The sequence below is a fragment of the Vipera berus genome (assembly GCF_964194415.1).
Source record: "Vipera berus genome assembly, chromosome: 3".
NCBI lineage: Eukaryota > Metazoa > Chordata > Lepidosauria > Squamata > Viperidae > Vipera > Vipera berus.
In genome coordinates this window covers 52624482-52651503 of record NC_138204.1, presented here as the reverse complement: position 1 = coordinate 52651503, position 27022 = coordinate 52624482, and the positions used below count along the sequence as shown (strand labels likewise).

General features: G+C 38.7%; 1 protein-coding gene across 4 annotated transcripts in view; it reads left to right on the top strand.

Annotated features, from left to right (window-relative positions):
• The window catches only part of MICAL1 (microtubule associated monooxygenase, calponin and LIM domain containing 1), a 50446-nt gene that overhangs the window by 17334 nt on the left and 6090 nt on the right, over window positions 1-27022 (top strand). For 2 of the 4 annotated variants that reach the window (XM_081323935.1, XM_081323936.1), the window contains exons 2-20: window positions 552-846; window positions 2418-2625; window positions 3447-3563; window positions 4212-4313; window positions 6975-7130; window positions 8110-8210; window positions 9310-9567; window positions 10301-10416; window positions 11456-11582; window positions 11999-12083; window positions 12867-13014; window positions 15032-15219; window positions 15806-15915; window positions 16077-16127; window positions 18362-18536; window positions 19489-19571; window positions 23279-23882; window positions 24524-24612; window positions 26681-26782. In XM_081323935.1, the coding sequence (XP_081180061.1) occupies window positions 583-846; window positions 2418-2625; window positions 3447-3563; window positions 4212-4313; window positions 6975-7130; window positions 8110-8210; window positions 9310-9567; window positions 10301-10416; window positions 11456-11582; window positions 11999-12083; window positions 12867-13014; window positions 15032-15219; window positions 15806-15915; window positions 16077-16127; window positions 18362-18536; window positions 19489-19571; window positions 23279-23882; window positions 24524-24612; window positions 26681-26782 (3084 nt within the window). In that variant the 5' untranslated portion in view covers window positions 552-582. The remainder of the gene's footprint in view (window positions 1-551; window positions 847-2417; window positions 2626-3446; window positions 3564-4211; window positions 4314-6974; window positions 7131-8109; window positions 8211-9309; window positions 9568-10300; window positions 10417-11455; window positions 11583-11998; window positions 12084-12866; window positions 13015-15031; window positions 15220-15805; window positions 15916-16076; window positions 16128-18361; window positions 18537-19488; window positions 19572-23278; window positions 23883-24523; window positions 24613-26680; window positions 26783-27022) is intronic. The other 2 variants (XM_081323938.1, XM_081323937.1) reach the window with 2 other exon arrangements.

The following is a 27022-nucleotide window of genomic DNA, read 5'->3' as shown; positions in this document are numbered from 1 at the left end:
TTCACACACAGAAAGAGGACATTTGAAAATTGAAATAATTCAAAGATGAAATGTTTCACGCATCTCTTAGATTATCGTATTGTTTAGATTCACTTGATGATGTACAGATAATAGTAATAAAAAATGTTCTAAATTGCACTGATATTAATGCCTGAAGCCAAATAAAAACAAAAAATAAAAAACCCCAACTAGGAATAATACTCAGTAGAAAAAAGTGAAGGGCCTTCATTTGAATCAGTTTTGACACTCATAGTTGTTTTTTCTCCCATTATGAAATAATTGGCAGAATAGTCTTAAACATGTATAATGGCAGAATAGTCCAGTATCCTCAACACCTTATGCTTAGGTTGAGTACATCTAGCGCTCAAAGAGAGGCATTGCCTGAAAAACATCTGCTTCTAAAAGCAAAGGAGTGGTGGGACTCCACATTTGTCTTCCTAAGTGTCACTCACAAATGGAGGCACACGTTCTACTTTGGCTTTAGTTTTTCTATCACTTCTGGGTGTAGGAAACATCTATACACATCTGTAATCTTTTACTTTCTTTTCCAGGCTTCATTCTTGCCCCTGAAGTCCCAGGAGAATGAATCAGCAAGATGGAGAGCAACCAAATCAGTCTCATTCTCTCTTTGATGCCTTTCTGCATGCCAAGCAGTGCAAAGAGGTCTTGAGCAGATTTGAAGAGCTGTGCAGTTACTTGAATCTGGAACACACTGGCCAGATCCATTTCTATCACAAGCTCAAGTCTTCTCTCAATTATTGGAGTGCTAAAGCTTTGTGGACCAAATTGGACAAGAAGGCTGGCCACAGAGACTATGACCAGGCAAGAGCATGTTCAAACACTAAGGTAAGAAGCCACATCACAGTTGCAAAATCACAGTCTTTTTGATAGGTTTCCATATGAGATGCTAAGAGACCACATCTAGACATTATAATAACTGGCTTCATGACTGGTGTCAGATTACTGATACTAACTTTCCTTTGGCTAAATTGTGAAGACACTGTGGTTATAGCATATTTAGTTCTTTTCCTACATGCAAAGGTATATGTCTATATGTGTCATAATTATAAGTCTAGACAGAATAATAGCTAGCTTCATACTTGATGCCTGGTTATTGTTACTAATTTTCCTGCCGTTTGGTATGAAGACATCAGTTTATGTTTGCATTTCAGAGTTATAAGTTTCTTTATTTACAAATGGTTTTCTTCATTCCTACACTCTTATCAAAACCCCAAAAATATAATGACTGCACTTTTTTAATCTATATTTTCTAAGAAGAAAGGTATTTTCTTTAAAACTGCATAATTCTGCAAAATGAAAAAAAAAATGAAAAACTTTCTACATTTAAAAATAATCAAAATGTAATTATACTAATATAACAGTTGATTCTTTTTTACATAGTACATGAATAAGCATTATTTTTAGCAACAAAATTGTAGTTTCTCAGGAGACAAAAAACCTAGACATAAGAAAAAGAAACAGGCATCTCAAGAAAACTGCAAGTATTTTAAATTTTTAAAAGAAACAAATATCCCAGGAAATTTGCAAATATTTTAATCTTTAAAACTATGAACATTAATCAAAATTACAAAATTAGAACAAAGGAGTAAATATTCAGCTTTATCCAGCTTTGGAGCTTTCCAAGTATTTGATAGAGTAGAAATTTGGAATGTATTTCAACAAAATAAGCTGGAAATACTGTTTGAATTCTGGCTATGTGAACATCATTACTGATAACAACTTGCAGGTTTATTCCCATCAGTTGCACCGTGGATGCTCTGAACATGGATCAGCAGGCTTGTGAGTCTGATGGTCAAGATAAGCCTTAAATATATATTCTAGCCTTGGGAAGCAGTTTGTACCAGTCTCATGTGGATCTGCAATGACTTGTCAAGAGACGTAACAGGACTTGGATGTTTGGTTGCCTGGAGGCTGGAAATATCATTTAATATTTTTTTTAAAGCAACCAAATTTTTCAAGCAACCAAGCATTTTTAATGCTTGCACATTAAAAACATTACATTTCAATTACTTCTAACGTTACTAAATTCCAACTTTCACTAAGATTAAAATAGGACTTTTTCTTTCTTTGAGTGGAAGATGAGAGAATGCCTGATTGAACAGCTGTCAGCAGAATTCCTGCAAGTAGTGAGCAATTATTGTAAACGGTAATTTATTATCAGGAAAGTTCCACTATAGCACATTAGCTAACATTCCCTTGTCCATAGCAAAGGAAAGGAAAAATGTGGAACTGAGGAAGGACGCTGTGGTGTTTCTTTGTATCCCACAGGCTTTATTGTGGCTCCTATTTTGATGTAATACCACTCAGTCTTGTCTAAAGTTCCCGTCTAGTGTCACTGCGGTTGAGTATGTATTGTCTTGCAAATTCTGGCGGTTCATTGTGACAATGTTTTTCAGTGCCTGATCATTGGGGCAGGGCCCTGTGGTCTCCGCTCAGCTATTGAATTGGCTTTCCTTGGAGCACACGTTGTGGTGATAGAGAAGAGAGAGATCTTTTCCCGAAACAATGTGCTGCACCTTTGGCCTTTTACTATCCAGGACCTGCGGGCACTTGGAGCCAAGAAATTCTATGGCCGTTTCTGCACTGGCTCCTTGGATCACATCAGTAAGTATGTTGGAAAAGAATTGTCAAGGACAGAGGAGTGCCTGTAATATCACAGGATCACAGTTAAGCAAGAGCCAGCAATATCAGCGCAAAGGATCTGCAGAGGTTTTGGGGACAAGATAGATTTCAGCAGAGGCAGGAAAAAGCACTTGAAAGTTTAGCAAAAGATCTCATGCATATAAAGAGCAAGAACAACTATAGTTCATCAAAGGAGCTGCAAAGCCTTGCAGAAAAAATTGTGTGTCTCAAAATGAGAACAAATGGATAATCAAACAAACTATAATCAAATCCAGAGTGCTCATTTGTGGCCAAATGACCAGGCTCAAATTATATTTTGAACATGTTTTGTGAAAATCTAGCTTTCTGGAGATGTGGGGAGAGATGGAAGGAAAGAGAAGAGGATGAGCAACAATAAAGTAGATGGACTCAGTTACATCAGCAATGGGTGCACCATTGGAAAATATGAACAGCCATGTTAGGACAAGTCATCCTAGAAAAGTCTGTGTGGTTGCTAAGAGTTGACATAAATTGATGGCATGTAATCAATCATCAGATATATCTGGTCTTGCTTAGAGTTGAAAGCACCTCTTCTGAATTAGTTTTGAATAATTTTGAAGTACTTTTTCCCTTTTTATTTTCCTGAAGTAAAAAAGGAGGTGGCCAAAGCATGCTACTCCATTTGTAGCAATGAGAACTTATATGCCACTGCGTATATATATATACAGTATATATATATATATATATATATATATATATACTTACATAGGTTATCTTCTTCAGTTTTAACCAATTCTTTTTGTATGCTCCTATTGTATCTGTAGGTATCCGTCAGCTGCAGTTGATCCTGCTGAAAGTAGCCTTGCTGTTAGGTGTTCAAGTTCACATCGGCGTACAATTTAAGGGGCTCATTTTACCAGTAGTGAACTCTCATGGACAGGGTAAGAATATCAATAATGCTCAGTTCTTCTGAGTATTTAAAGGCAGTGTATCTTATCCAATTGTTTCTCCATCATCCCAGATATTTCAACCACTCACTCCTTGTTATGTTTCTGAAGAACTGTGAAAGCATAACTTTTCAGGAGAACATTTGGGAAAGTATTATCCTATGTATGAATAAAGGTGAAGCAAATGGGGACTGCAATTAACTGTTATTACTGATTTTTTCTTGTTTTATTCCTATGCTATGGTGACTTGCTGTAAGGAATCAAGCTACATAGAAACTAAAGTAAACAAACAAACAAAGGGATATTTTCTTTAAACACGCAGGGGAAAAACTGTTAAGATTTATGAAACTCCAATATTTGTGCTGAGAATTGGCTTTTCTCCATAAATAATAGGTTTTTCTGCTAAAAAGTGTTCAATTGCATTTGGGCTCTCTAAGCAAATGTGTGAATTAATTCTAAATTGGAACATTAATTCTTAGCAAGAGCCAATATAGGTTGGACTGTTACTTACGTTTTGGCCAGCCACAGGTCTTTGAGCCAATAAAATGTGCCTCTTATTCCTTTATAAACACGCATGTCTGTGAAAAGGAGTTAATTTGCTGCCATTGTGGCCAGAGTCTTGATTTCATCTTTATATTGCAGTCCGTGGTTGGAGAGCTGACCTGCAGCCTGGCTCCTCTCCCTTGAGCCAGTATGAGTTTGATGTCCTCATCTCTGCTGGTGGTGGAAGGTTTGTGCCAGAAGGTAAGGTAAGCAATCACATATGGCCTATCACTCTTTGCATCCTCTTTTCATAAGTGTTGTGTGAACTTTCACAAGTAAGTAAATGGGCAGAATTGGGGGAACATTACTGAAACAGGTCCAGATTTAGAGACTTCTTACAGATATCATAAGGGACGCAGTGGCTCAGTGGGTTAGGACGCTGAGCTTGTCGATCAGAAGGTCGGCAGTTTGGCAGGTCGAATCCCGAGTGCCGCGTATCAGAGTGAGCGCCTGTTACTCGTCCCAGCTTCTGCCAATCTAGCAGTTCGAAAGCACGTAAAAATGGAAATAGAAAAATAGGGACCACTCCGGTGGGAAGGTAACAGCATTCCGTGCGCCTTTGGCATCTAGTCATGCCGGCCATATGACCACGGAGACGTCCTTAGACAAGCGCTGGCTCTTTGGCTTTGAAACGGAGATAAGCACTGGCCCCTAGAGTCGGAAACGACTAGCACACATGTGCGGGGGAACCTTTACAGATATCATAATTTCATTATCTGGAAAAGCTAGTGCTTAAGCTGAATGAGAACCTGCAACTCTAGCTTGTAAAAATAGGTTCAAATCTGAATGCTCATTGGTACAAAAACTGAAGGTGAATGATGTAATTTAACTGAGAAGAGACAGGAGAATTTGATGTAAAAAAACCCGCCGATACCCCTTACTGTGGACATTTCCTCAAACCTCATTTTTTGTCATTGTAAATATTGTTAGAGAAACATTTTTCCAGCTTTTCAGATGAGAAAAGAAACCCCAGTGTTTGTGTAAAACGTAGCATTGGAATATAAATGTTTATGAACTGGAGACAGAAAATTGAAATTGCCTATTTAAGAGCCTGCCTATTTTTAAAATTAAATATAAGTCATTTGGAGTGTTGTAAACAAAGAGTGCCTAAGCAGTAAAACATTATTTTTAAATTGTGAAACAAAGGTAGCACATGATTTTAGAGAGAAATTTCAGTATCTTTTTTTAGCATCTTCTCAATTTTGCTCAATTACTCTAGCAGATTCTGTGAAATTTTAAGTATGAAGATAAAAGTGGTTGTCCAGCTTAGTTTGCTTATTGGGTTTTTTTTGTTGGTTTTAATATCTGTGCTGCACTGGATCTCAATAGCATGTATCATTTAAAAAGATTCCAAAAGGCATTTTGCCTTCAACTGGAGAGTAAATTAAAAATAAAATAGAAAATTCTTTGTATATGCTTCAGCACATATGACAGCAGAAAAAGACCTAGGACAGGGGTAGGCAACCTCGGCTCTTTTATGACTCATGGACTTCAACTCCCAGAATTCCTAAGTCAGCTGACTCAGGAATTCTGGGAGTTGAAGTCCATGAGTCATAAAAGAGCCGAGGTTGCCTACCCCTTGAATTTATTTTTTTGTTTTCTTTTTAATTTATTTATATTGCACATTTCCAGTAATGGCCTGAATTTATAATCATTCCTTGTCTGGAATTGTTCATTTTACACATTTTTTTCAGTAGTAAATTGTTCTCTTCTTCCAGACTCGTTTTGTTGAGTGCTGGCCATAAGAAGCAAAAATGAGTCCTACATACCAGGGTGCTGCATCTTCTCCAAAGGCTTCCTCATAATTATATAATCCTCCTATGATGAATCCAGTTTTTAATATCAGTGTATTTTATGGTTGTTGGCTGTCTTTTTACTCTACTTTGAAGATCACAAAGACAGTTAATGAGTACAGTAAGAAAAGGCAGCAATAACAATAGGGCTTATATATTGGGGCTGCGGTCACCGGAATAATCACTATCTAACATCCAAGAAGCAAAGAAACTCTTAACTCTTGCTCATTGAAATTTTTGTAGCCCAGATCTTCTAATCCTAAACAAAATTCTCAGTTACTGAGTATTGCATTAAATATTTACATTAGTATTACAGGTAGTCCTCAACTTAATGATCATTTGTTTAACAACCATTCAAAATTATGATGGTGCTAAAAAAAAAAAGGTGGCCTACAACCAGTCCTCACACTTATGACTGTCGCAGCATCCCATGGTCCCATGTTAGTCATTCAAGCAGTTGGCAACCAGCATGTATTTATCAACAGTGTCCTGGGTCACATGGATCATACTTTGCAATCTAACCAGGGGTCATCCAGTAATCAGTCAATGGGGAAGCTGGATTCGCTTAATGACTGCAGCAAAAAATATCAAAAAATCAGGCAGGACTCACTTAACAACCACATTGCTTAGCATGGGTTCTGATCCCAGTTGTGGTCGTAAATCACGGACTCCCTGTTATCATAAATACAGTAAAATGTTTGCTAAAACAAAGCTGCATGAATGGAATTAAAATAAAATAAATAAATAAAATAAATTAAAGGGTGACCAGAGTAATATTTTTTCGGGACTGTTTTAAAACCAAAAGGAATTATAGAGATTATCCTGGGGGGTGCAAGGTCACCCAAAAATTGTACTGTCTGCTTGATGTCCTTTCACTACTGAAAACACAGTGACAAAGAAACCTGGATTTGTCCAGATGGCAGAATTTAATTACATACACTATAGAGCATGATTTGCTCTGCATGGTTCATGTTGCTCCTTTCCATTCTTACCCTGACCATTTCCTGTGTTGCTGACTCCTCTTTCTTTGAAGGCTGATGGAAAGCTCTCTCCTTGTGTTTTCTCGTAGGCTTTAAGAGGAAGGAGACACGAGGGAAACTGGCCATTGGCATTACCACCAATTTTATAAATAACCATAGCAGAACTGAGGTGGAGGTGGCTGAGATAAGTGGAGTGGCTCGCATATACAACCAGAAGTTCTTCCAAAATCTCTACAACAAAACAGGTGAGAGTTTAGATTTTAACTTTTTAGCCTAGATGGTTTTTCATCACGCGTTGAAATCTGTGGCATTCCATTGTTTTTAATCAGCAGAAATGGAAAAGATGAGTCAGCAAACAGTTCAAACTGTTTCTTGTGTCTTTGGGAGCAGTATTTAGGATGCCTCCATTTTTCTATGAATTTCAATGATGTAAAATAAAATATAGAACCATATATGTACATATGTTGTTTGGGGAAATAAGTCAGGTTGGGTTTTTTAAAAAAATCCTATAATTTATGTCGCTCTATATCACATTACAGTGGAATACAGGTAATTCTTGACTTATGACCACAGCTGAGCCCAACATTTCTGTTGCTGAGCAAGATAATTGTTAAATGAGTTTTGCCCCATTCTGATTACAATTGTTAAATGAATCACTGCAATTGTTAAGTTAGTAACACGGTCGTTAAGTGAATCCGACTTCCCCACTGACTTTGCTTGTCAGAAAGTCACAAAAGGTGATCACATGACACTGCAACCGTCACAAATATGAGTCAGTTGCCAAGAGCTGAATTTTGATCACATGGCCATGGGGATGCTGCAACAATTGTAAGTGTGAAAAAGGGTCATAAGTCACTTTTTTCAGTGCCATTTTCACTAAATGAACTGTTGTAAGTCGAGGACTATCTATATTTTTAATGCCAGTTACAAAAAAAATCAGACAATACATGTGATCCCACAGGGAGTTTCTTATCTAGTTAAATATCCTGTTGCCTGCAATAGATAGCCCAAACCACAAGGAATTGTGCGATCAGGTTATGAGGACAATAGCCACTCACTATTGTGTACCAGCAACTATATTGAGCTATAGACTAATTCTGATCCTACAGTTCATTCAGAGCCTTTGTGGCTGTTGCCCAGTGGCGCCTTTCTCTTTATGACTATGACTATCTTCCTTTAAACTTGTCTATCTGTAACTTTCTCCTTGTATTTAAACAATATTAGGTATTGATTTGGAAAACATTGTCTACTATAAAGACGACACTCACTACTTCGTCATGACAGCCAAGAAGCATAGCTTGCTAAAGAAAGGAGTCATCTTAAATGTATGTATGACAGGACTTGGAAATCTTTTCAGGGTCCATTGCATCATTTTGAGTGATGGTGCAAGTGCCAGGAATAAATTAATATTTAATAAGTAATCGTTTTAAAATTACCAAAGTCTTGTGGTATCTTTGTCATTTTTAAACTTACCGTAACTTATTTTTACTCACTGGGAGTGGTGGATCCAACAATAAAACATGTCTTAAGTTGAACTTGATAGCTTTTGAATCACACATAAACTGAGCTTGTAGCTAAGAGGTATGTAATATAGGTTTAATTTAATGCAGAAGAAAAATGTCTTCATAAATCTGAAATCTAAACAAAGATTTTATGTATCCCTAAATAAGAGATGAATTCAACATAATTAAAAATTTACCATCCTTGAGATATAAAAATGACATGAGATGTATAACAAAGTTTTTCCATTCGAGTTCCATGCTAATTCTCAATCTGCAGATGGAATATTCAGTAAGTCTTTAGCTATGTCCAGGTATACCCATGCTCACAGTGCAATGTAATTAAAACTTTACTGTTTGTATAAGTTTAATAAATGCTTTAATAAATACTTTTGACAATTGGTTGATAATTAAATTAAAATTCTTAAATTTTGATGGAGGACACAAAAATAAATATTTAATGTATTAATTGTATTAAATTCATGCTGAAACTTGATATCTTTATTTATGCCTCCTGCTTTTCCCAATTTGGATTCAACCAATTTTTCTTTCATTTTGCCCTTTTTAAAATAGCCTCTGTTTTTCTATGACTGCAGCAGAGGGAGGTGCTGGAGTAATCAGACTGTACAGTATGAGACTAAGAGTCACATCTCACTCCAGAGAGTGTAAATTGCCTGTCTGAGCCCCTACACAGTAGACCCATTGCCTTATAGCTGCTTTATGACTTCAAGCAATAGAACTCATGACTCTTTAATTTTTATTTATTTATTTATTTATTTATTTTATTCGATTTATATACCGCCCTTTTCCCGAAGGACTCAGGGCAGTTTACAGGGCAAATTAAAAAGATACAATATACAATATATACAATATTCTATATAATAATTATTCCATATAATAAAGATTGTTATCTATACATTTCTAGGATAAGCATGACATAGAGAGCTTACTCTCTTCAGAAAATGTGAACCAGGAAGCCCTTCTCGCTTACGCCAGAGAGGCTGCCAACTTCTCCACCAACTACCAGCTGCCCAGTTTGCAATTTGCACTAAACCATCGCCATCATCCTGATGTTGACATGTTTGACTTCACCTGCATGAGCCGTGCGGAAAATGCAGCTTTGGTGCGTGACTGCAATGGCGCTAAGCTGCTCATCGGGCTGGTGGGTGACTGCTTGGTGGAGGTAAGTGTGGCCTTAATATGATCAGAGCTAACATCTGGAAGGGCCTCTTTACAGTGGAACAAAATATATTTCAAACCTATTTGATTGGAATTCCCATTCAGTTGGAGACAGCTTTTCCCAACCTCATGTTAATTTACAATTTCAGCCCTAGTTTGGGAGTTAAAATCCAACACATCTGGAAAGCAGCTGCTTAGAGACAATCAATGTGTGTTACTTCAGAATATATAGGCAGAGGAAGCTTGCATTACTGAATATTCATCTGCTAAGAATTTTCTAGGTTAATTGAGAAGCCTAGGCTACAGGCAGTTTTCCGTTACAACTTTGCTGTCCCCATTGTTTTATGTAGGCGACATTTTGCATACTTTTTAATGCAGTGATATTCCAGAAAGGCTTTTTACTTTTTATCAACAGTTGTTCTCCCATTTCCATTACTACTGAAAGTTACTCAAAGGTCACTATATGGAAACATGTAAATAAAGCTGAGCTGGTTGGAAAAAAAATCTGCTGAATCTCAGCTGTGTTATAATGGGAACTATTATAAAAACCTTCTAGCAAGCAGAATGGTTGTTTTTGAAAGGATTATGAAAATCCAGTCCAAGCAGAATATAGGGATTTCCCCCCCCCCCCCGCTGTGCACTTTTCTCAGACATTTCTTCACTAGTGCTTGATACAAGCATATCATTTGGTGGTTTGTATATGAATATAGTTTTGTTTTGTTTGTTTTGTTCACCAGCCATTCTGGCCCTTGGGCACTGGTGTGGGCAGAGGTTTCTTGGCAGCTTTTGATGCTGCTTGGATGGTAAAAAGATGGGCCTTGGGAGTATCCTCACTGGATGTGTTGGCTGAGAGGTGAGCATATTGAGAAGGGGTACAGTATTTCCAGAGTTAGGATTCTCAAGAGAGAGAGCAGTTTTAGTAAACGTTCAGATTTTTATTCCAGTGTTTCTCATCCTTGGCAACTTTAAGATGTATGGACTTCAACTCCCAGAATTCCTCAGCCAGCCATAAAAGGATGTTTAACTGTGGAGTCCTTTTGTAGTCTCATTAGAGGCCACAGTTATTCTGTGCAAACCATTTTCCAAAATATATATTTTTAAAAGAGCCTCTTTGAATGCTGTCAGTTTTAACAGGCAGCAAGAATCATGGAAGAAAGGAAGGATTTTTTTAAAAAGCGGGGGTGGGGGGGGGAGAAAATCCTGCTTATCAATTTTTACTTGTTTGATATAATTCCCAGTCAACTGTTTTTGGCCTGGTTTGAGAAAAAGTTCTATTTTTTTTTAACTTCTGAAAGGAAAATAGCTGCTTGGAGACCCTGAACATTCTCAGTAGAAAAATGGATGAAAAGAATCAAAACGGTTAAACCAGGGGTCTTCAAACTTGGCCCTTTTATGTCTTGTGGACTTCAACTCCCAGAATTCCTCAGCCAGGCATGCTGGCTGAGGAATTCTGGGAGTTGAAGTCCACAAGTAATAAAAGGGCCAAGTTTGAAGACCCCTGGGTTAAACAGTAGCTTGTTGTTTCTCTCTCCAGACACAACCATTTGAAAGCTGAAGGAAATCATGGGTGTGTTGCTTAGGAGTCTGGGGATTAGACTGAAGGGCAGGCAAGGTTAATGGAGGAAGTTTAAAAGTACACAAAGAAAGTTTAAGATTACACGAGGAAAACAAGCGAATGTTCCCCAAAACATAGGATAACATATTGATATTCATAATGGCTGCAAGAGCACGCAAAATGAGTTAGGGAATGACTCTTGTGAAGAGAAGCAAAGAGCAAGGCTTGCATAGTTATGCCTGAGTTGCCTCCAGGCTGATTCTTATTTCCAAGTATAAAATATGCCTCTTCATTTGTGAACTCAAATGGAATTTTTTCCTGCTCAATCCCCACCCAGAGAAAGTATATATCAGCAGCTGTCACAGACTTCACCTGACAACATGAACAAGAACGTTAATCAATACAGCATTGATCCCACCACACGATACCGAAACATCAACCTTCAGGCAATCAAGACTTCTCAGGTACTTTTGGCACAAGGAGAGTGGGAGGGGAAGGTGTAGTTGCTTTGTCTTCCCAATCATTGACTTTGTTTTTAATTCTTCTCTTAGTTCCTCTGTAAAGTCCACCTTCCCCTTTGCAACTTCACACAACATAGCAATTTTTACCACTTTGACTCTGGTTGCAGACAGAAACATAATCAAAAGTATAAAGTGATGTTATTTATGATGGCAGGGCCGCAGCAATAAGTCTTCCCTGCAAGATGTTCTGACATTTAAGGTTTGGTCAGGTGGATACTGGGTTTTTGTGCATTTTCTGAACAGGGAAGATGAGGATTTCAGGAGTTGAATGGATTTGGGTAGTACAGAGATTAGCTAGAGTTCTGTTCAGGATCCAAGCCGTGTTGATGATAGCAAATAATAGGTGCATTTGTTTTCAGGTTCGTAAACTATACATTACGGGAGACATTGAAATGGAGCAGAACAAGAGAAGAAGTCATGCCAGCCCAGAGTTAGTCTGCAAAGGCAAGTTTGGGTAGCTTTCTTCCTGGCTTCCAGCTGCGAGGATCCCATTGTTCATGCTCAATTTTTTCTTGTTTTAACAAATGACATTTGCAGCCATGCAGATCCTTGCATATGAATAATTGAACTGTAGAATTGGAAATAACCTTGAAGGTCATTGGTTGCAGTCTTCCAATTTCCACTTACTGCAGATTCCGCAATGTAGGATACAGTAACTAATCTGCTAGGTGGCTGTCCAGACTTCCAAATAAATGTGTTTCATCACCAAATATCTAGTCTACTGTAATTTACCTTCTTGCAACTGCAACCTCTTGGCCCTTTTTAATCTGCCCTATCAACCTGCTTGCAATTTCTTCCTTAGGACATGCAACTAGATAGAATAGTTTGGGGTATATGTTGCTTTAGGGGAATATCATGTGAATCTAGAGAATTTCCCTATATACTTTTGTTGACTTTCCTATAGACAATAAAGTTGCACAGATCTTCATCTGGCTGGCTGAACCACTGTTCTATACATTACAATAACAATACAGTTGTACAGTAACCTACTCGGGTATCAGTTACATAAACATTGTATGATTTCTCTTAGTAATTATAGTGGTTTGCTTTTCAACAGCCATTGACAAAAGAAGAAAACTGTTGGTATGCTAAGAAGCTTTTCCTTTATAAATTGAATGAATGAAGGAATGAATACAATTTGTATCTGGAGACATACTGGGAATTGGACACTCTTATAAGTAAATATCAATTCTCTTTTCTCTCTTCAATACCATACTTCTACTCCAGATACCAGTACAGCCTATGAGGAGCTTCTTAATTGGTGTCAATCAAACACAGCCAGTTACCATGGCATCAAGGTGGAAGACTTCACACACTCCTGGAAAAGTGGATTGACTCTTTGTGCCCTCATACATCACTTTCGCCCAGATCTTCTGTGAGTTTCCTTTGTGGGAAAGCTGAAGGAACACAATACCCACTAATATTGGGAAAGGCTAAAATGTGTTAGAGTAGAGCGAGTTTTTTTATATATATGTTGAGATGTTGAAATTAGATCATTTTATACGCTTACATTTTCACATCATGTTTATTTTTTGCTATCATCTCTCTCTGATTATCTGCCAGAAGCATTTTTTGGCACTTTTTTCACAAATGGGAGTCAGACTAAATAATCTGTAAGGATCCTTCATAGATTCTAGCATTCCAAAACTTTTGTTCTCCAAGTATTAATCTAGTTGTTTAAGCATTTGGCCTTTGCCATAGAGCAGATACTGTATGTATGAGGTGATGTGCAGTTATGATTGTGATGTGGGGTTTCGTCTATGGTAGTTTATTCATTTATACAACTCATCCTGCAGTCACCAAGTGATGAATGTGTATGTAAGAATCAGGCTAAAAGGCTCTATGTATGGTTCAATAAACTAGTTGCTTTAAATAAAATCTCCATCCCCTAGTGATTTTTTTCCAGTTCTGGGAAGTTCAGTACGTATTTGTACCAACGTTTTCTTTTTCTTTTGCATTAGATTTCCAGCTTCACAATTTCCTATTGCTACAATTCCAGTCCAGATTTAGTTGTTTTTAGAATGTAGAATCGTAGGGGCTGGAAGGGCCTCGGTGGTCTTCTAGTCCAACCCCCTGCTCAAGGCAGGAGGCCCTGTACCAGGGTTAGGGAACCTTGGCTCTTTTATGATTTGTGGACTTCAGTACCCAGAATTCCTGAACCAGCCATGCTGACTCAGGAATTCTGGGAATGGAAGTCCACAAGTCATAAAAGAGCCAAGGTTCCCTACCCCTGCCCTATACCATCCTAATCAAATGTCTGTTCTTGAAAACCTGCAGCAATGGAGCATCCACAACTCCAGGAGGCAAGCTATTCCACTGACTAATTGTTCTCACTGTAAGAAAATTTTTCCTTAGTTCTAGCTGGATGTCTCTTTGAAAAGCTTTCACCCATTATTTCTGGCTCTGCCTTTTATTTGTAAAAGGTCTACTCCCAAAAGACTTTAGAGAACCAAATGCCTTGGGTAGATTTCTTTTAGGTGGAGATTTAGAACTTAAAAAAATTATCACACATGAGGGATAACTAGGCCATATATGGATAAATTTAGATTGTGAGCAACTTTTGCTTTGAAAACTAAAAGCTTCTATGTCTGAGCTTCTTCCCTAGAATATAATTTAATTAATAAAATACTGCTTATTAAGGTCAAAGTGGACAGAAAAATGATCTTAAGTACAAAATGTGGACATAAACCTTAATATAGGCAATTATTTATTTGTATTGCAAAGATGCTTTTTTTCTCTGAATGTTTCTCTATTGCAGGAGGATGATGGGATTAATAACTGCGGAGCCTGGCACGTCACAAAAAGAGAACAGTCACTTCTCAACCTGTCTGCCAGATCTTGATAGGATGACTACAGCATTTCTTTCACCATATTTGGTACTCAAATGACTGTAGCCATCAACTTTTCCTTCTCATCTGGTCATAATTCTGTTACAGGAAGGAGGGCTGGTTGGTGTTCAGTTACTGAAGTCTAACCTACATTTCTAAGAAGAAAGAAAAAAAGCAGTTTCCAAGATTCCTTGCTGGTGTGTGGCCAGCTCATCACACAAGTTGTTAGGAGCCAGCAATAACTGTAGAAGTTCTTATAAAGGAAGCTTTACAGGTTTACAAAATATGCAGACTTCATTGTCTAGTTAAAACTAGACTTTATAGCGGTATCTTGTGTAGTTAAAACAAAGGGTCACAGAAAGGCATATCTGTTTAAAACAAACCACTGTTTCCATCCAGGTTTAGGATACAGGAAGCAATTGAAAATGAATTATGCTTCCTTTTTCTCTTTTCAACAGAGTCTACAGAAATGGAATATTGATGGAGAAAACATCCTGATTTTTAAATAATCTTTTACAGCTGGGCTGAGATTAGTCATTATGATTTGTTTTTTTCCAACTGTAGGGACTTGAATTCATTGGACCCAAATGACCCTGTTGGGAACAACCAACTGGCTTTAGATGTGGCTGAACAGGAGCTAGGCATTTCTCCAGTCCTCTCCAGCACTGAAATGGCTTCACTGTCTAATGATGAGCAGCTTGGCTTGATCACTTACCTGAGCCAATTTTATGATGCCTTCAGGACTGCTCCAGGTAGAATGTCCCCAAGTATCCGGTTCTGAATGCAGCCAATGAATATTTAGCTTGCAATATGCACTAGATGGGAATGTACAGGGCTAGATCAAAATAGATCAACCTATGTAATCCAGCATCCTTCCCTTTCCTTAATGATCAATCATATTTTTATGGGGGCATTACATGTTAGACATGTCATCCCCTCCCCCCATGCTATTATAATAGCTATTATTGACAACTGCATATCCTGATCTAGGAAATAACACCTATCCTAACTGGTAGCCATTGGTAGCCTCATCCTCCATGAATTTGTCTAGTACCTTTTAAAGTCCTAGTTGGTGGCCATTACCATACTGTGTGGTTATGAATTCCAAACTGGTTGAGGAATTGGTATTATTGGAAGGTCAGATAAAATAACAATGGAAGTTTACAATGATTCATTCACTGAATCTCTGCTGCTATGCCTGTTATCTTCCTGTTGCCACTGCAGTTAAAATAGAGACTTTATCATTCAGGGTATTCACTCCTCTTTAATAGATTTAATAATGAACTATATACCTGAAGGTTGATTCAATACCAAAAAGTACCATATTCTCTCTTGTAGAATGGAAAGAGAAAACAGAGAAGCCTCTTGCCCCATTTGGCACCAAAAGCGCCATCCTCTTTCTTAGCAAGCTACAGAAGACTTTATCTCTCTCACGTAAACGGAACTTGGTGAGTCATACTCAGAAGAGATTGCGAGACCAAACATTCCCAGTTTCTTCTATTCCTGCCTTTTCATTGGAGAGAAAGAGCAGTGGGGGGAGGGGTGTTCTGGAAGAGTCCTGAACCTTCTCTTTTTATTGACATTTCAAAGATACAACATTTGATTGCAGGAAAATTCTACCTGGGATGCAGAATCCAAAAAGTTAAAGCAAGAGGCTGGGGTAAGTTCTCCCATCGTTGTGCTTGTGTCATTTTTTTAGTATCATCCTCTTGAAAAGAGATGTTAGTAGAACAGTAAATATTCAGTGTCATTACGTAAACTATTTATGTATATATTTATATCCTGCAATTCATGGGGTTATTGCATAGGAGACCCTCTTCCCCACAGAAATGTTTTTTCCCCACAACAGGAAACTTGTGAGATAATAATAATTACATTATGTTTGGACACACATTCAGCCCGATGTTGGCATTTAGCATTTTTAGTCACCTGCCCAAGGACCTGTAATTATTATTTCAACCTTTGTTTTGTACAACTCAAGCAGGTATACATAATGCTCCCACTTCCTATTATTCCCACCACAACATTCCTGTGAGGTGAATTGAGCTAAGAAAGAAGGATTGGTCCCAAATAAGTGAGTCTCCATGGTTGAGGGAGCTCCTGAACTTTGGTTTGTCTGGTCCTAGTTTGGTGCCTTAATCACTACGCCATACTGATTCTATACTAAAACCAGTCAGCTAGAATAGGGATGGAGAGTCTGTGGCCCTGTCATGTCAATCATAGTATTTCTAGTTAGAATGATCTGGGTTAATGGAATTGACATCCAACATATTAAACTAATTTTGTTATTTCATTTGTGATTGAAAGGGGTTATGCTGTCAGTTGTGTGATCACCCTTCAACAATCCTTGATAATCAGGTCTAGAATTTATCATAGGGAAAGATACTATGATCGCGTGTAAATAACACTACAATCTGTCCTGAAAATCCTTCTGGTGTTTGGTTTTAAATAATATATTAGCTCTAGAATAGAGAAGGAAGGAAGGGAAGGAAGGCTTCTGTTATAAGCCAATGATGAAATAAGTATTATTACTAGATAATTTATGAAAAAAATGAATCCTTGTGGTTTAAATCATTGAAGTAAATGGTATGAATTTTCTGACTTTGTAACACAAACATGGAAACCCCAGTACACATAATTTATGAACTACAGCTTTCGTGTGACTAATATGTTGAACTCTGCATCCAAATTCTAATCCCAGTGGTTAAGCTTCACCTGTAAAAATTGGAATTCAAATGTCATTTGACAAATTCCATCCTCCAGTTTGCTGGCCATTCAACTCCAAATGAATTTTGGCAGGAGCAGTAAGAGATTCATTTTCAAAACTCAGCTGAGCCTTGTTCAATTCATTTCCCTCCACAAAACTATTACAGTAAAATTTTGGCTTGTGGGAAACTCTTGTGGCTGAGATGTGTTTGTCTGATTGACAAAACAGCTGCCAAAAGTTTGGATGGTGCCCAAATTATCTATTTTTCCACCAGAGGTCAGGACACTTGTTTCTCTGTTTAACAAAAGGCTCTCTGAAACAGCTGTTGGGCCAGGTGATGAGGAAGAAGCTGGATTAACCAGACAATGAATGAAGTTGCTATTACATCTCATTAGTACAGTTACATGCTCTCAGGAAGCTCAACAGCACTATTCAGGTTCAGACACTGCCAAGAAAGGATCACCTTGATGGATGTTTCAGGGCTCTGTGTCCCTAAGGATTTTGCTGCCTTATGTTGCACTAAGTTACTGGAGTTTAACATATAATGCTGTCTGAAATATGTCTCTAGAAATCTAGGAAGCTACCCCGTAAGTCCAACCATGAGTTCATCTAATCTGGAATTGCTGTAGTAACTAGTAGCAGCTCTTCAGGATTTCAAATATTTGTTATTTTTTCAGTCCTTTCCATAAATGCTAGGAATTAAATCTGGGACTTCCTTCACATTTCACTCTTCCTTATAGCATTCAAAATGAGCACGATCATGGTTAACTGTCAGGTTAAAAATTCCAAAGGGCATTTCTCTCTCATACACACCTCTATCAGATGATACCTTTTATAATTGGTATCCATTACTAAGTGTTTGTTTACTTGGAGAACAGTTGTACTATGACCTCTGTTCTCTGGTTAACAGCACTGGGATTTCTGGGTGGTAGACAGAGCAACTACTGTACTCTTGATATTGTTAGCACCTGAGTTGTTCACTTTGCAACTCATTGCAATTACCCATTTTGCACATTGCTCTGGCTGCTACCATCACAATTGATTGCCACACCCTCATTCTTTTTTGGTTTTCTGACTTGGCTGATGCATGAACCTGATAGCACAGATCAGCAGATGAGGGAGTCTTCTTGGGGTTTAATTTTGCTCAGAATTCATGGCCCTAAGGGAAACCATTGATCTTCTGATAGACTTCACCTGTGTCTCAGATGAGGAGCAGTGATGCCTGCTATTTCTGTGGAGATCACGTCTATATCCTGGAGCGGGTCAGTGCTGAAGGGCGCTTCTTCCATCGAGGCTGCTTCAAATGTCATTACTGCAAAATAACACTGCGACTAGGAGATTTTGTCTTCAATGAAGATGATGGTGAGTAGAGAGAACAGCTTGGAGCCAATCTGGAAGCCTGACAGACACAGCTATACAGGGAGAGTAGAAATGGTTTAAGTTGTCTGAACTCTGACTGGTTATATGGTTTCATGTTTTGTTGTCTCCAGACAGAGTTTGAGTAGAGCTGTACAACCAAAAGTTTCAGGGCATTATGCCTAGCAGCCTTAGGAGTGACAGTCTATAATGGGAATGACCTTAAGAGACAGAAGAGATGTTGCTTAGGGAACAATAAGGTAAGAGAGATTAAGTCCACAATTCAAAAAGGAATTTCTCTTCCTCCTCAATCTGTGAAAAAGACCGCGGCAAATTTATACTATAAGTTTTACAAGATTATGTTAATGTAGCCTTGCAATAATATAGAATTAGCTTAACTGGTTGTATTTCCTGTCTGGTCCACCTGGGATGGCTGACATCAATCTTGCAAGCCAATTGCACTTTATTCTAAAGCTACATTAACATAATCTTGCAAGTCTGATAGTACAAATCTCCCGCCATCTTTTTTACAGCCTGAGAAATAAGGGAGGATCCTGTTTGAATTTCTCGGCCCATTATGCAGCTATGGGCTATACCTTCTCTTATCTGATTGTTCCCTAGGCAGTGTCTCTTTCATCTCCTAAGGTCATTCTCACATACCATTAATCCCCAGAGATTGCAAAGGGATAATGATAATTATTTTTCATGAATAATATATATAATCAAATCAAAACTAGTCATCTTCTGCTGCCACACATTCTTTGGTGTGTTATCTTTGCTACCCTACTCAAAGGCAAGTGAGGCCCTCAGCCTAGAAAACATGCACCCTTGTTTCAGATTCTTTCATTGCCGCAGCCTCCTTTTATTTAATCCTGAAGATTAAATCTGCATTCATAATAGCATTTCTGGTTGGGCAAATGAATTGCGGTCACATACTGACCTGATTGTTTCTTCCTAGGCAACTTCTATTGCAGTTTGCATTCCTTGGTCTCATCAGACATGACTGCCCCCAGCAAAGCTTCCTTGAAAGAAGCATATGAGGTAGGTAGGATGGCTGGTTTTCAGAATCCAACTGAGGGTTAGAGCAGAGCAGGAACAAGTGGATAATCTTGAAAGGATTGATATATATGGAGAGGGTTTTTTAATGTGATTTTGAGTTAGGGATAACCAATTATTTATCCAGATTGCTGACAAGGCTCAGGTGTTGACAAAAAGTGCTTTAGAACAGTATCTTTAGAAATATGATGTAATATAAGCAGGTGTATGTCATTTGCATCTTGGGCAACACAAACCTAATTTCCCACATATTCTAAACCAGACATGTCAAACTCGCAACGTTACGTGACGTCGCGCAATGTATTGGGAGAGTTTTGCCATTGCCGGCAGTGGGGTGGGCGTGGCCTCCGGATGATGCGTCCAGCCCGTGGGCTGGCAGTTTGACACCCCTGTTCTAAACAGAATCTCAGCTGGGAATCCTTGACCAGAAAACTGATTATGCATGTGGCTAGCAAAGTAAAACTGATGATTTGTGGTGTGGCTACTGTGAAAAAAAGGAATTCTGTAAGGAAGAAATCAAAAGCGAACTAGCTGGTACCATAATGCCTTTATAGAAATCTACTGTGCTTCTGATTATTGTGTCTCTCCCTCCCACCCGCAAAAGGAAATTATTGTGTTTGAACACCACTGAATGTTGATTTACTGTGACAAGCAGTTTGCTGTTGATACTGCTTATTTCCCATGCTTGATTCCACCTTCTTGTGGGAGTGATTAAACAAACTTGGACAGGAAGCATAACATATAAGAACTGCGAACAGTGGCTTTGCTTCCTAAGCCAGAATCAATCCAAGAACAAAATGTAGCATATGACTCTTATTTATAAAAACATATCATACTACTTTATTTGCATGCAACAATGAATCCTGTTTTCTAAGATGCTGCTCCTACTTTCATTCAAATTTGAGAGGGAACAGTTATAACACTGTTTTCTCTTCCTCTGTAAGAGGGGGAAGAAAAGGACAATCAAAATCAGTGGGGTAGCGTGGGTTGTCAGCACCCGGGGCAAGGCAACCGGAAGCGGAAATAGAGGGGCGGGCGGGCGGTGACGTCACGGCACTGCTGAAAAGACGCGCCCCGCAGCGGCGTAGACTTTCCAAGAAGAGTCGCGCGCATGCGGGATGCTTCCGGGTCCCTCTCGAGGGCGGCTGGGCGGGGCTCCGACCTGCAAGAGCCGCTGCATTCAAGCTCGCACGTGAGCCCCGCTAAATAAAGCCACGCATGCGCACGAAGCTAGGCCGGCCGGCCAGCGGGTCCGTCTTCGCTCGGCCTCGGCCAAACCTGCCATGGCGCCTGCGGGGCGCTTGCGGTTGGCCTGAGCCTGGGCGGAGAGTTGGCCGCTTCTATTTATTTTATTCAGTTTATGTGGCCGCCCATCTCACCTACCGGACTCATTTCGCTTTGCAAGAAAGAGCAGCTCGAGAGCGGAGCCAAGCCAACTCTGTGCAGCCCTTGGGGCTCCCTGAGCAGCTCAGTGCGAGCGCGCCCCCCCCAGATGTTGCGCCCGGTGCGGCCGGCCCCCCCTGCACCTCCCACGCTACGCCACTGATCAAAATGATAGGAAAGTGGCTTCAAATTCAGAGTTTTCATATTTTAAAATAATTTTTATTGAAGAATTTTTAACAAAGTAAATAGCCTAAAAGAAAATAAAGAAAAATAGTAAATAGTGAAAAGAAAGAAAATGGAAATGAAAAAGGAAAAGATTATAAAGAAGCAGCCTCTGATCTTCTTGGTAGAGAATTATAAATACATTTATATTTTGCCCTCTCTCTCTAAAGTTATAATACTTTTCTTTCTATAAGCCACCCTTTCTAATCAGTAAACCCATAAATCACAAATTCATTTTTCTCTTTTTTTCAGCAAAAAAGCCCATGAAACATTCCCAGTACTGATAAATCTAGTTGTTGATGTTTCTCTAATCAAACAAATTAATTTTGCTATCTCTGTTAGTTCTGTAATGTTTACAAATCTCATTTCTCCATTGTGGGTATTTTAGAGTCTTTCCATTTTTTGCATATAATAGTCTCGCAGCAGTAATCGTATATCAAACTAATCTTCCATGGCTGTTTTCTAATTGGCTATCCATTAATCCTAGCAGGAAAGGTTCTAGTTTCAGTTAAATGTTGATCTTTAAATTTCTTTGTGTCATTATATTTTTTGAGCCCAGAAATTTGGGATTTGAGGTTTAAGAGGTTGAGGCTTGAGGTTTTATCATTCCCACCAGGGATGGTAAAATGATGCTTCATGTTGTCCATATTTCCAACATAAATTTGAAGTACCTTTATACATTCAGACAATTTTTCTGGAGTCATACACCAATGATGTATCATTTTATAAACAGCCACATTTAGATTATAACATAATGTAAATGTCAATCCTTTTAACCATATACCTTTCCACTGTTCCATCAGTATGTTATGTCCAAAGTTCTTAGTCTATTTTATCATGCAATTTTCATTTGTTCTTTTTCTGTTACAAATGTCAGTAAAAGTTTATACTATGCATTTTGGTAGTTATATGTTCATCATTTGCACATAGTTCAGTTTCAAATTCTTTCATCTGCTGTTCAATTCCAAATGTTCTGTTATCTACCATAAATCTCTTAATTGTGTATATGGAAACCATTGAAAACTCAATTCCTCTGCAGTCAATTGCTCTCTTGATTTCATTTTATATTCTCCGTGTTCCTGTTCTAACAACTCTAAAACCCATTTTTCTTTATGTTTTTCCCCCTATAAAATGATTCTTGTGCTGAAACTCATAAAGGAATTTTCAGGCACCATCTGAGTTTATATTAGAAGTACCATATTGAGAATATGAAATATATAATTAATATCCTTAGTTTTATTGTACCATAGAAAACCATAACATCTGAACCTCAGATTGTGCGCTTCTATTTCTAAAATTTGTTTATTTCTCAACAAAACCTACTCTTTTATCCAAACTTAGCAGGCTGTGAAATACAATTTCAGATCTGGCAGTTCCAATTCTCTTTGTTCTTTGTCATCTTGAAGTATTTTATATTTAACTTTGGGTTTTTTTTTCTTTGCCATACAAACTTAGATATATATCTTTCTGCCATTGTTGCTAGCACCTGTAGATTTTCAATAACTCTGATCACAGGTCATGTAAGATGGGAAATGCTCCTTGTAGGATATGATCAACTCTTTGAGTGCTGTACCACAGTATGGCAGTGGTTAAAATAAAAAGATTAGACAGATGCCTGGAGATTAATGTTCTCAGTGGTTTTATTCATCATGATGTATATTATTTATCATATAATTTATTTATTTTTATTTATTAGCTATAGTTTTGGAAACAGTGTGACTCTCCATATTATTTGAGTTACACCTCCCCTTTAATTCAGGAGCCTCAAACAACATCAATAACCCTCCCTCTATTTTTCCATATGACATTAACTCTGGATCAAAAAGAATGACCAGGCCTGAGTCCAATGCTGAAGATAGCTTAGAATCTGGCTCTCTTAGACCAACATTTAAACTGCAACACCACAATTACTGTAGTTGCAGGAAACAGGCAGATTCTGTTGCATTAATAGGCCTCAGTATCTTACAGGCTTTCTATTCACAACCTTCTTGGCTACTTTGAGAACAGAATATCAATCTGATAAACTTTTCCGATGTTTTCATATACTTGCAACTCGTTTGCAAACCTGTTGTGTTTTGTTTCTGCAGGATTCATCTTATCTGAGCGATCCACCAGACAAAGACATTTTAGACTTGACTACTGAAGAAGAGAGGATGGTAAAAAATTCAAATTGGCAAAGCCTGGATGAGAATATGTCTCCCTTTGTAGATCAGCTGCCAGAACGCCAGCCTGAATCACTTCGGAAACAAGTTAGTGAAGGCCGCAGCCTATTCCCATTAGAAAAGGAAGGTGCTGATACAATAAGCTCCTCATGGCATCCACATCGACAGACCTCTCTTATGGGAGTTGGGGAACTGAGTGACTCTGTTCCCAAGGCTGATTCAGCTTTTCAGATTGATGGAAGCAGAAGATCACCTGAAAACATGGCACAGGACCAAAAAATCTGGAGTGATGACTCTAAGGGAGAGCCTTGTCTAAATCTTCTTTCACAAGGGCCAAGAATTGGTCTTACTATTTCTGGAGAAGGTTCAAACCCCACACTAGAGCAAATCCAACGTGAAATCACCCAGAAGAAAAAGATTCGCTTGTCGGACATGGAAAAGCTTGAATTATCCAGACTGAGTCTAATTTCAAACCCGTTTGATGTTTCTCATACAGGGCTGGAAGAATCCAGCTTCAGCAGAAAATCAGGTTATTTTCCTTGCTTATTTTTTTAATTATATCTCAAATGTTCCAAACAGATGATAGAAGGGAGGAGCAGAGACTCAACAAAAGGGAGTGAATGAAAATCAGATGCCTGTGATTTACATACTTTTTATCCATTGTATGTGGTATTTTTCCATAATCCAAGTGTAAATTCTGTCATGGTATTCATCTTGTTCAACATTTTTTCTTCGTTGCCATTTAAAAAGATTGTGAACTCTGTGTTCTTCCTTGCAAACGAAAAGGTCCCTCATCATTTACCACAGAAAGTTGTTCTCTAGGTTTTTTTTCTCCATGACTCTGAAAGTCACAACAGGTGTAATATTTGAGGCAGTCTCCACCTTGCCTATATCAGATCAAGCAGCTTGCCAAGCCCTTTTCTGCACCCTTTGGGTTGGTTTTTTTTTGTTGTTTACTATGCAATTTTCTCATTCCCTGCATCCTGCAGCATCTCTTTACCCACTTCATTTCTTGGCGCTCTTCAGAAAACCAATTCTTCAAATTTTTACAGAGAAAATAGTACTGCTGTAGGTTCAAGTTACATCTTTAACCTAAAGAGCCCCTGTGACTCTGTTACATGCAAAGTGAATACAGTACTTTTACTCATAATAGTTGCTTTTCTTTGGCAGATTTTCTGGAGGTTGCCAGTGACAGTGACAGTGACAGTGAAGAGGAGGAAGATGAAGAAGAAGGGAGCTTAGATCTTGGGACAGACATGGTGAGCCAAGAGCCCTAAACCTGAATTCTAACAAAACAATGTTTGCATGCATAATTCAAATATTTCTCAGAGCTACTTTCATGTATTAATAATCTAGGAGAATCATATTGTCACTACATTAGTACCGGTAGCTGAAAAGCATTTTTCATATTATCTTAGTTATTTTTCACCTTAAAAAAGTCTCTTATACATGCTCTTCTGTATGCCATCAAAGGTTTTAAGTTTTTTCTTCTTCTGGTTTTCCTGTCTACAAGCTTCTTGGTTGCCTTTCTTTTCTCTTTATCATGTACATCTTTCTTCAACCTGGGCACTTTCCATGTGAATGGACTCTGGCTTGCAGAATTCTCAGCTCAAGCAGTACTGACTAGGGCAGTGATGGCGAACCTTTTAGAGACTGAGTGCCCAAAAACTGCTCCGCCCCCCGCCAGGCCACCCACCGCCTCCATGTCCCGCCGCAGATTACCCAGGCGGCCCTGCAGCACCATGGCGACCATGCCCTTTGCCCGCACCCCGCAGCATCATCTGTGCGTGATGGGGCGCAAGGGTGGAGTCTTGTCCCTGCTGCCCGGCTGCCATGTCCTTGGCTGTGCTGCTCTGCATGGCCACACCCGGGGGCGACTCTCCAGGGGGGTTGTTGGTGAGGAGGGGACTACGGGGGGAGGCAGGGCTGGGACAATGGCGCATATGCCCACAGAGAGGGTTCTGAATGCCGCCTCTGGCACGCATGCCATAGGTTTGCCACCACTGGACTAGGGAATTCTGGGGAACATCTGCATCTGGAAGATGCATAAATTAAGGAAAGCTGCCAAACATACTTTCACTACTTTTTCTACTAAATTTCTGCATTGTTCTATAATCCCAGAATGCTCTTTTCCCAGTACACATCACCTGTTCTTTTTTTCCCTTCCTTACACCACAAGGTTCTTAGAAGATCCATTTCTATTCCCTGTATCTTCTTACATGTGATCGCTATTTTACTGTGGTCACCCTGGCATTCTTTCACTGCCTTCTCTTTACAATTGTTATCAAGGCTTTGAAATGCCTTGCAACTCCATTCAATGAAAGGCTCACAAAATGGATAAATTCAGGCTGGCACAAATCTCAACACACTTCTTTGAATCCATAAGATAGGAGTAATGTGAGAAGCAGTTACTTGGGATTTGACATCCTTTTGGTCAGTGATACTAATCTTTAATTTTCCCTAACAGGGAGGTAAGAGTTAGAAAATGGCCATGGGTAATTTAGAATCAGTTTGTAGGTCTCTGAAACAACAGCAAATGTTTGTGTACTAAAATATTGATTCATGAGACTCTTACAAAGTGACTAGGCTATCTACTGTGAAAACTGAGAATGCCTGCATGCACTTTACAAATTAAGACTCTGTAGTTAGCACACTCTTTAAAAGGTGTAAACTGGATTGTTGGTTATTCTTGAATCTTTGACAGTCCTTTCATCATTTACCCAAAGATCCAGACCAGGTCTCAAATCATGGTTTACAATTTGGGTTGTGAGCAATTTATTTGGAAACCTGATCCTTGTGCAGGCAAAGCAGGTGGCATTGTCAGAACTTGCTCCTGTTACCTGGTCACTTCTGGCCTGCTATGTAGTATATCTGTAGTTTTTGAAATATTAGTGAAGTTCGGTATTTTTATTCATTATTTTCAATTTTTGGCCTTTCAAAATAGGAAAAATTTTGTCAAGGGGGTAAGAAGAAAATAAAGCTTAATCACAGAAGCATGATGAGTTGCATCATAGTATCAATAGATTTGTTTCTTGTTCTAATCTTATTTGTGGGACTAACAGGCATTATATCTATTCCTTCATTACTGGGGGCGTGTAATTGCAGAATTTGGGAACTCTACTTCACCAGGCATCTTGATTTGGGGGGTAATTTTAAGCGTAGCTCTTAAAGAATATTTTATGTTTGGGATGCAAGAGTCAGTTGATCTTAGCAACCATGTAAGGCAGCAATGGCTAGCCTGAGCCAATCACTGCAGATAGACAGTAGCTTTTAAGTCATCTCGCATGACCTTGTCTTGTTTTTACTTGTGCACGTTGTTGTTTGCAGCATTTTCTCAGCTTCACTGAAGACACTCAGTATCCAACTTGGAAGAAGACACTGTTGCGACGTGCTAAAGAGGCCGAAATGAAGAGGTTTTGCAAAGCTCAGGTGATTCTTCTTTGTCAACATATTTATGCCGAATTTACTCAAATAAAGAAATGAGATATAAAAAATTAGAGAAATCAAGGCAGGTTCACTTCTTGGTCTCTGCAGCTATCGAGACTCTTGTTATTTCCCAAAGAGCATTTATGGGCAATATTGCAAATGTGTACAGCAGCGTGGGGTATCCTAATCCTTTAGGGATGAAATTCCAAAACCAATCCTAGCTTTGGAATATACTTTTGGAAG